General features: G+C 35.6%; 1 protein-coding gene across 1 annotated transcript; it reads left to right on the top strand.

Annotated features, from left to right (window-relative positions):
* Window positions 1-201: 201 nt before the first annotated feature.
* On the top strand, window positions 202-2,115 carry LOC117085575 (heat shock transcription factor, Y-linked-like). The gene is given in 3 exon segments (XM_033214583.1): window positions 202-861; window positions 1,328-1,748; window positions 1,751-2,115. Coding segments are annotated over 3 exon segments (1,203 nt in total). The 5' UTR covers window positions 202-348; the 3' UTR covers window positions 2,020-2,115.
* Window positions 2,116-10,790: the final 8,675 nt, after the last annotated feature.

Genomic DNA, 10,790 nt, shown 5'->3' with positions numbered 1-10,790 from the left:
GTGTGAGGGAGAAATTACATTTATTTCAGAGATTGAGGACATTATTTTCTTATTTATTTATATGCTGTTACAGAGATGAGATTTTTGCATCTTACATGGAGTAAGTGAACAATCTAGATTTTATTTTTGCTGGATGCATTTCTCAGGCTGGGAAGGAAACATTTTGGGCCAGGTTTTTGTTTGTTGCTAGGAGACCAAAGTCCTCTTGTGATATCATTGCTACTCAGCTTGGGAACCATGGTGATGGTGTAGATTCCTTTATCTGCCTAGAACTCCTGATAGCATTTGAAGCTGCAATCTCAAAAGCCATGCAGGTTGGAACAGCGGCTAAAGAAATATTTATTTGAGATGGAACACGGTTCTTCAGAAACTCAAGATTTTTCTCCCAAAGATGAATTAACTGTTTCAGAAGCCTCCACTAGGTCTCCATTGTGTGAGCACACATTCCCTGGGGACTCAGACTTAAGGTCAACGATTGAAGAAAATGCTTTTCAGGTTTTGTCACAAGGATTCTTCTTAAAAAGACCACGTTACACAGTTTGTGCCTCTGAGCCAGATAAAGATAATGATTTCTTTTCTCTGACCTTTCCCAGGAAACTTTGGAAAATAGTTGAAAGTGACCAATTCAAGTCTATTTCATGGGATGAGAATGGAACTTGCATAGTGATCTATGAAGAACACTTCAAGAAAGAAATTTTGGAAAGAAAGAATCCTTGCAGAATATTTCAAACTGACAGTATCAAAAGTTTTGTTCGACAGCTCAACATTTATGGATTTAGTAAAATTCGACCGAATTTTCAAAGATCTGCCTTTCTACCCACCTTTCTGGCCAAAGAGAAAGAATCCTGTGTCTTAAGCAAGGTACTTAACATATTTCAGTTACCAATTTACATAGAGTATATAAGTAATTTTACTTTGTACATCAGTAAATATGTTAATACATGCAGTATAACAAGATTTTGAAAATTATGGACAATATTAAGGTAAAAATTATTGAGTTTATCTTGAGCATTAAACTTTCAGGGTTTTAAGAAATGTTGGTAACAATTTTGAATCTTACCACTGAACTCCAAATAAATGTACCAAAGCCACTTAATGAAATGTTGCTATTAATATGTAACATGTGTTCCCTTGAGGGCTTAACAACTTGAGTGCTTTTTTCCAAAAAGCACATTCGTAAAAATAGTAAACAATGTTCATGAATTATTTGATGACATTAAGTTTGTGTGATGAAGCAGAAATCTGAAATGTATTGTGTTATATTTGATATTGTCACTTGCCCCTTGGTTTAAAGTGGCACTGAATTACATTTTTTTGTTTGTTTTAGTTAAAGTGCTATTATAATCCAAATTTCAAACGTGGCTGTCCCCAACTTTTAGTAAGAGTGAAAAGAAGAATTCATGTTAAAAACGCTTCACTTACACCTACTTTATTCCATGAAGATTTCAACCAGAGGCATTTTAGAGAAGGGGCTAACATGGAGAAGCATAATCCTGCCTTAGCTGCTGAAGTTAGTGAAGAAAGTTTATTTTCAACCTCTACAAATTTAAATATGTCTCTAACAAGGGAATCTTCTGTCGGAAAGATAATTGCTAGTTCATCTGACCCAATTATAAGTGGTTTCCCTCCTCCTTCACGTTCAACCTCAATTGGACCATCAGAACAAAGTGCAACAGATCAACGTGCCATTTTAAATCAGTTGAACACTATTCATATGCACTCTCACAGCACATACATGCAAGCAAGGGGCACATTGTGAATTTTATTACAACCACAACTTCTCAATACCACATAATATCTCCCTTTCAAAACAGTTTTTTGCGGCTGATAGTAGAATCACCTGCTGTTCCAACGAGATATCCTGTAGTATCAGTCAATCAGGCTCCACATCCTAACCTGCTACCAGCAGGCCACCGGTGGTTGCAAATGTCTACGATAGCTGATATATCATCTAGCCCTCTTTCCAGGCCAGCTACTCAACCATCACCACTGGACAAATATCACACTAGTTACAACTGATCTTCCATTAAACCTGCACCAAATTATGCGTGACAATGGAGACTAACATTTACATTGACAAAATAAATAAATAAAGATTTCTGCAATTACCTTATTGAGCAATAAAATTGCATGTTTACCTTTATGTTTGCTTTTTTTATTTATGAAAGTATAGTTAAGAGTAAAATGGGGTTTTGTTTCAGTGGCAGGCTATTGTACTACTTCTTACAAATAAATATATGGATCATTTGAAAGGAAATTTTTCTTGTGTCTTTGTAAGTTCCCTAATTTAGTTCTCTGAAGAGGAAGAAACAATAGTCTTTGGGTTCATTTGCTGTTGAAACAACACAATACCACTGCCTGGGTGATTTGTCAAAAGACTTATTTTGCTTATGGTTCTGGAGGCAGGGAAGTCCAAAGGGCTGCATCTGATGAGATCTTCTTTGTACATTACAACATGGCAGGATGGCCCCATACGATGAAGGACATGCAATGAACAGAAATTCGGGGTAAAACTCATCCTTTGACCCAAAGTCCACCCACACAACACCTAACTTATTCTCCAGATAATACTATCTGTCATGAGGTTGCACCCATATGGCTAAGCATCTCTTAAAAGTCCGACCTGTCAACACTATTGCAATAGACACAGAATTTCAACGTGAAAATTGGAGGGACATACCAAACAATGACAGCAGGCAAGGGAAGAGAAGTAACTGGAGTTAGGAAAAAGAATAAGTGACTTCTCAATTAATCTGGCATAAATAAAATAGGGGCAAGAATTTGGATGGCACAAAGGGAATAAATGCTCACAGAAACACACAAAGACACATACAGACAGACTGAAAATTTAGAGAAAGGTTAACACACGCTGTATACTTCAGTATTTTCTCAATTACATTTCACCAGTTATTTTAAAGTTGAATTTTAGTTGGCAAAGATTTTCTTCATTGCAGTTCATACTTAGTGAGTTCAGTGACCATGATCACAATTATTTGTGTCATCACTCGAACAATAAATTTTATATCATATTATGCTCTCGGATTGCATCATTGTCAGCACATGGTGGAATTTCACAGCTGGCAGGAACAGTTAACCTTTTTGATCTTACATTAAAGCATTCCAACATGTTTATGTCTTTAATTACCTCCTGTTAGAGTCCACCTTTCATGTTTTCTAACGCACATTTTCTTGCTGCTGCTGCTGCTGCTGCTTCTTCTTCTTCTTCTTCTTCTTCTTCTTCTTCTTCTTCTTCTTCTTCTTCTTCTTCTTCTTCTTCTCCTCCTCCTCCTCCCTCCTCCTCCTCCTCTCCTCCTCCTCCTCCTCCTCCTCCTCCTCCTCTCTCCTCCTCCTTCCTCCTCCTCCTCCTCCTTCTTCTTCTTCTTCTTCTTCTTCTTCTTCTTCTTCTTCTTCTTCTTCTTCTTCTTCTTCTTCTTCTTCTTCTTCTTCTTCTCTTCTTCTTCTTCTTCCTTATTCTTATTCTTGTTCTCATTCTTTTTTCTTCTTTTTCTTCTTCATCTTTGTCTTCTTCTTTTTTCTTATTCTCTGAGAAAACCTTGCTATGTTACCCTGACTAGAGAGCAGTGACATTATTTCAGCTCACTGCAACCTCAACCTCAGCGTTCAAGGAATTCTTATGCCTCAGCCTTTTGAGTAGGTAAAATTACATATGCCCACCATTCTGGACTAATTTTTATATTTTTAGTAGAAATGGGGTTTCACCTTGTTGGCCAGGATGGTCTTAACTCCTGGCCTTATGTGATCCGCCCACCTTGGCCCACAAGCGTGCTGGGATTACCAGCTTGAACCACCAAACCCCACCTCTAATTTTCATCACGTTGTTTGATGCTCTATGCAAAATCAGATTTAATTGCTTTTGTCAGGATTTAATATCTTTTAGACTCTGGGTCTATGTTCTCAACATGGCTGAACAAATCCCTTCCAGATCTCATATTTGTTTTCCTTTCATCTTCATGTCTTTCTGTTTCACCACAGTCAGACATTCAGACAGCTCCACTTTCAGACATGACTTTATCTGTCTGGTAACTTTGGTCCTATCATTTTCTTGGAGATAAAACCCTCCCTCCCTATTTGCCTGTTTAAGATTCCTACATCACAGACATCACTCCATCCAGGAGGTGTTTCTTATCTATCACATTAGTTTTCTTGTCTATCTGTCTTGGATACCCAGCACTCATGTAACAAAGTACCTGATATATATACATACATACATATATATATGTGTGTGTGTGTGTATTCCTCTGAATATATGTGTGTGTATCTGTGTGTGTGGGTGTGTGTGTATTCCAGCACTTTGGGAGGCCGAGGCGACTGGATCACCTGAGGTCAGGGGTTCCAGACCAGCCTGATCAACATGGAGAAACCCTTCTCTAGTAAAAATACAAAATTAGCCCATTATGAGGGCATATTTCTGAAATCCAAGTTACTCGGGAGGCTCAGGTGGTGCAATCCCTTCAACCCAAGAGGTGAAGCTTGCAGTGAGCTGAGATAGCATAGCATTGCACTCCAGCCTGGGTAACAAAAGAGAAGCTTCATCGCAGAAAAGAAAAGAGAAGAGCAGAAGAGAAGAGAAAATAAAATAAAATAAATGATTTTAATACCTATATTAGAGGTTTTATTTGTTAAGTGACAAATATTTAATAGAAGTCAAGCATTTTTTTCTAATTCACTGAAGCAAAATTAATAGTTACCAAAGCAACTGCTGTGAACGCCAGAGATTATAAGTTTAAGACAAATTTATGAAAAATCACACTGACTATGAAGAAAAAAAAAATCTCTGAGGTTTGGACTCCAACAATATTAGTTTGAGATTGAACTTGGTCATTCATTGAAACAGTCAACGAGGAGTAAATTTAGATATATTCACAGGAAAGAGACCATTTCTGTGTTTGATGGGGTTGGGCTCCCTGCCTCAATAATTGGTGAAAGAAAGTGTGGTTCAGACATTTAGGTAAAATATTTAAGTCAGTACAGAAAGTCATGTCCCACAGATATTAGCAACTAACACAGAATGAGGTTTTTAATGAAATCCATGAGAGAAAAGATTTTTATCTCAACCTCTATTGTGTGGAATATTCAAGACTGAGGCTAGATTTTTCATGTTACACACAAAATAAAACTACCCCCAATAAAAATATACCCCTAAGAATCATTTAACACCCAAGAACTAAGGATTGCTTTACTACTCCACAGACAACAATAAGAATTCATTGATGGATGTTCCATGTCCTAAGGGGTAGCCAAGAAAGACTTGGCTTAAGGCTCATACTCAAGGAGAAAAAGTTGAATCAAAACAAGTCTTCATCCACAAGTAGGTTTAGGTGTTCTCTCTGCGGAAGAAATGGAGTCTAAAGGCAAAAACAGTTGGGTAGGAGGACAAAAACAATTGCTTTAAATAGACAATTATACCTTATTGAAACATGAAACACATACTAAGGGAACTAAAATAATTTTTTTCATTTGTTTGTTTCTTATGCAGTACATTCTGCACAAGTAAAGCAAGAATAAATTCTTTCCTAGGTATAACTGTAAGTAAGTTTGTCAGGTGCAGGGGGATAATGATAAAGTTGAAATGCCACATTTCAACTAAAAATTTGGTTACCTATTGACATACAACAAAAAATTGGTTTTGAGTATGAGCCTGTCCTATGTGATACTGAAAATATTACTAAATTGATAGAATATTGAGAGTTATATTAAAATGTTATTTGTTGATTATTTAAAAAGAAAATATAACTGGTAATCCTGTATTATATCTGGTGACCATAGATGAAACAAGAGTTAGGAAAGTTGAACTCTGTGGTGGAAGATTTTATATACATTTGCAAGAAATAACAGAAGACAAAAATACATAGAAAGGGAAACACACAGATTATGAAAATAATCTCTACACAAAATATGAACCCACATAAGTTATTGTTTACTAAAAATATATATTTTTAACTCACAAAGATTATGTCAATATTCAAGACTTCTCAAAAGACCAAGGCAAAGACACATAAAGTCTAGCTTATTTTACCAAAGAGGAAAGTAAATCTCAAAATAAAAGAGGCATGCAGGAAGATTTTATGTGTGTGTCATTTTTGTTTGTTTTCTGAACAGGGCTGGAAATACATTTTCCTCTGTTAAAAAAAAAAGCCAACCAATTGGCTCCTTCTGATTAGCTCAGAAAGTGTAAAACTATAGTGATTAAGGTGAAAAGCAGGAAAGACAAGATATAAGTAAAAAATCTAAAGGAATACAATTAGAAAAACCAGTGGTAGGTGGGCAGAGGTAGAGAAGAACAAAATCAGATAGGAGGCAAGAGGAGAGACAAAGAAAATCTATGGTAAATAAAAAAACTGAGCAGTTATTGGTTATATAGATAAAAGAGTAAGCATATTAGATGTAAGCTGTTTAATCTCATACATTAAAACATAAAGTACTCTAACATTAGATTGATAAATATCTGCTTTCACCTAGGAATAATCACCCTGAAGTATTGAAAATAAAGATTCAGAGAAAATTAACAATCATTTGTTTAAAAACTTAGGCCACTGTTATTATATAAGGCAAAGATGAAATTAAGAGAAAATGCAAGAAATAAAGAGGGACAACTATAGATAACTTAAAAGGCAACAGACAAAATATGAAATATCAATATATAAAAAAAAGATAAGAGTCACAAATGTGAATTCCTCAGTAGCGTTCCCTCAATATACACCTGAGACAAATTTTATGAATGTCTATCTATGAAGACAAGTCCCAATTGTAGTAAGAGGTGTTATAGATATTACTCATCTAGACAGATGAATATGCAGATATTTAGTAGTTAATAGAAATCGCTTCAATGTTTGTGTAGTTACTTTTCTTCAGTTTCTGCAGTACAGATGCGTATTTCACCAAATTAATGTAGGTGTTCAAATACCTCACTTTCTGTCTCAAGCTGCTGGGATGTATCTCCAAGAAAAACTTTCCAGTGGTTACATCTTTTTTCTTTAGAACAAATATTGGAGGTAATATCTTAGCAGTTTTAAAAGGCAACACTTTGTCAAAATGATTGTTCATACTTTGGAAATTTGTGGCATATTCACATTTATTGCTAGAGTAGTTCTGCCAAGACACTCATTGGAATGTGTGATACTCCTTAATAGGGACCTGTGATATACCACCATCAAGGAATGTGACCACGAATTCACATATATGCCATCTGTCATCAAATAACTGCTATCTACATAGGAAATAAAATGGAGTTGGTGTGAAGTTTTAATTCTTACAGCTGACATTTATTAACCTTTCCTCAAAGATAATGTGATTTGCATGACTGACTTTTCAAATTAACTTTTCTTCCCAAGTCCAGGCCCTATTAATTTCCTCAGCCAAGAAGAAAATATTTTTCAAAAATGCAAAAATTAGCTACAATTATGCTGACTCTTCTACTAAGGAATTTGGATTCTGACTCATTGAAAAGCTTTCCAGAAGCAATTTTTTAATCTACTACTAAAGGATCTGGAGTCTGACTCATTGACAAACTTTCCGAAGGTAATCTTATAATCAGTTATGGATTTCAACAACATACTCATCCAGTTTTCATTGTCTTTGTGAAATAAATGCCAGATCCACCTTAAGGAGTATTATTATTTTTTTTATTTCTAGGAATTTATAATATAAGCACAGACCCAAATATCTTCCACAGAATTTTGTTCCTTAAATATTTTTCTTGATTAAAAGAGTGACCTTATTAAAATGACCACCATTTTCAACCATTTTTCAGTGGTCTGGGTAAACAGTTTTGTAAGCACTTTCTAAAACCTCATTTCAAGCTGGCCATGGACCACTAATCACTTACTTTTATAGATTTGAAGACATATTTTAAATTGGGGTTACTCTTTAATATTTTTAACCTAAAACTTAATTTCCTGGAATAATAAAGTTTGATGTTTAGCAAGAAATCTACCTGAGTTAAGCCAATTTCAAAACAAGTTGGTCTTCTGCATTATTGTTGTGTTCCAGACATTCAGTGACTATAGGTACTGGGTATTAGTGATGGTAAACTTTGTGTTTTTCGTTATGAAATAATCTATGTAACTGTTGGGTATATCAGTGTTTTAAAATGCACTGCTAAATACAGGATTTACTATGCATATTCATGTTAAGAATTAATTTGTGATTTGGCTGTTTCCTGGATTTTATAATATGCGTGTGCAGAAATGTATTCAAAATTGAGGAAGGAAGCACACCATTATCAGGGTACTTACAAACTTGAACATCAAGTATCAGATAACTTTATTATTGAGAGACATTCCCTTCTGTGTAGAATGGCTATCTCAGTGTATCGTCTTCATTTGCAAGACAGATTTAACTATTTTATTTTTCCAGCAGTGCTGGTGCCTCAGAGTCCAGTGTTGTAGAAGAGGCAGTGTCTCAACCCTAATTTTACATTCCTCATTCAGGTAGCTACAGGAATTTTTGAAACTATTATTTACGTATTCTGATATTTTTCATATAAAGAGTAATAAATTTTACTATGTATAAATTTTCATAATCTAAAAGTGAATCAACATTTTCAATCCTTGAATCCCAGGATTTTGGGGAGGCTGAAGCGGGTGGATAAGGAGTTTGGGAGGAGGTTGAGGCCAGAGAATGACATGAATCCAGGAGGTGTGGCTTTCAGTGAGCTGAGATCACACCAACGCACCTAGTCTGGGCAACAGAGCAAGAATCCATCTCAAAATAGACAGATAGATAGATAAACAAATAAATAAAAACTTTTTCAATCAGCGCCAACGAATTCCTGAAATTCTAGTCAAGGGTTCCAATACGTATTTGTAGACAATAGTCAATACTTACGCATGCTTGTTTGAAGAATCTATTGAGGTGGAAATAGTTGTGGATGTACTCAGAGTAATGAAATAAAATTTTAGCTTCATTTACTTGCCTTTTTACCATGTATAAATCCTATCTTTCTTTGTCCTCAGTATGACATCACCTTTGAACAAAGTGCATAGTAAAGATTTCACATTGTTATAAAAATCAAGTCTGTGAATGCTACTTGTTTCATTTCTGGCAAAAATCTCTTCAGAAATTTGAGAAAATATTATAAGCCACTGGTACTGTATTGGACATAAAAATGCAACTAGCACTTCTGTAGTGCTCTGTATAAAGTTATAAGTTTTCCGACTATTTTTGCAATAAATAAAATCCATCTACCTGTAAGATTAATAAGGCTTAAACTTGGAGAGAGTACAACAGTAAGGGCCCCTCTGTAGTTGGTTATTTCTTCAAATCGATGGTACAAAAGCCTATGGAAAGACTTACTCGAAATATACAGAAATCTAGTTCTAGTAGTTACTCTCTAGAGTGGCAGAACTAAATGTGCCTCAGGAATTTATTGAAAAATCTGTTTGGACTCCTTATCTGTCACCAGGATTCTAAATTTGGATTCTCCGCGTCTGACGTTTCTTAGTGAATCCTAGTCTTTGTCACTATTGATACATGGCCGTTCCTAAATGACGTGCTGACTCTGGATCATCCCGCTTCATTCATCCATGGAAGAAAATGAGTCTGCCGTTCAATTGGTGTGCTATTTGTCAAACTACTTACTACTTTCTGTCTAAGTAACATTTGGGGCAATTATTGAATTCTCACGAATCAACAAAGGAAACTGTAAATAAGAGATAAGATCATGAGCAGTCTCTAAATTGTTAAATGTGATCTTGGCACAAAACCTGGGATGCTCTACAGGGTTGAGTATAGTTTTTATTCCAGGTCTGCCTCGCAAAACTTGATTTTTAAGACACAAAAATGAAGTCATTCTTAGGGGAGGAACACTATATTTTTAAACTAACGAAATACTTGAAGCCCATTCACTAAGTAGGATGAGCAAAGTTTCCACAATAAAGATGCTATCCCCATATATTCCTGCTGCTATAACACAGCACCTTAGACTGGGTAAGTTACAAAACCAGAAATGTGTTTCTTACAGTTTTACAGGCTGGGAAGTCCAAGCTCAAAGCACTGGCAGGTTCGGTGTCTGGTGAAGGCCTGGTCTCTGCTTCCAAGATGGCACCTTGTTGCTGTGTTCTCCAGAGAGGACAAATAGAGTGTCCTCAAATGGCAGAAGGGCAAAAGTGCCTAGTTTCATTGAGCCCTTTTATAGGGTTGCTAATTGCACTCTTAATTGCCTCCAAAAGCCGCCCACCCATTTTAATTCTATCACGCTGGAGGGTTTAAATTCCAACATACGAATTCTGGAGGGACACACACATTCAAATCACAGGTATCAAATATAAAGACCAGAGGCCGTATCTAACTATTCATAATGCCTAGGAAAATCTCTACTTTTATGTTTGGGGAGGAAAAAGAAAGGTGCTGGGAGAAAACAACTTCCTGTTTTACAGATGACAGTGCTTCACTGGAGAGGAAAGAAAAGAGCTTAACCAAATAGCAGACCTGGAGTTGATCAATGTGATAGGTGATGCTTGTTTAAAATTTTAGGAAAAAATAAGGTTAAAAAAACAGCTCTTTTTAGTGTAATGAATGAGAAATTCCGTGAAAGGAGAATGTGTCTAACATGACTAGATTATTGTTGGTTCATACACTATAGTACCAAATAAAATCATGGGAGAAAAACACATTAGATTAAACATATATTTTTATTGAGAGTTTTATCTGATGACAGAGAAACATTTACAGAGTAGTAAATATTATGTAACTTCTCATCATATGTAAGTTAGAAGCTGGGCGGTAAATGTGGTTACCAAAAGTCATCTGGTTCTTCGTGAGAAAAACCT

Source organism: Trachypithecus francoisi, unplaced genomic scaffold (genome assembly GCF_009764315.1).
Source record: "Trachypithecus francoisi isolate TF-2019V2 unplaced genomic scaffold, Tfra_2.0 Contig00562, whole genome shotgun sequence".
Taxonomy (NCBI): domain Eukaryota; kingdom Metazoa; phylum Chordata; class Mammalia; order Primates; family Cercopithecidae; genus Trachypithecus; species Trachypithecus francoisi.
Note: the sequence above shows the minus strand (reverse complement) of the source record. Positions and strands in the feature narration are given on the sequence as shown.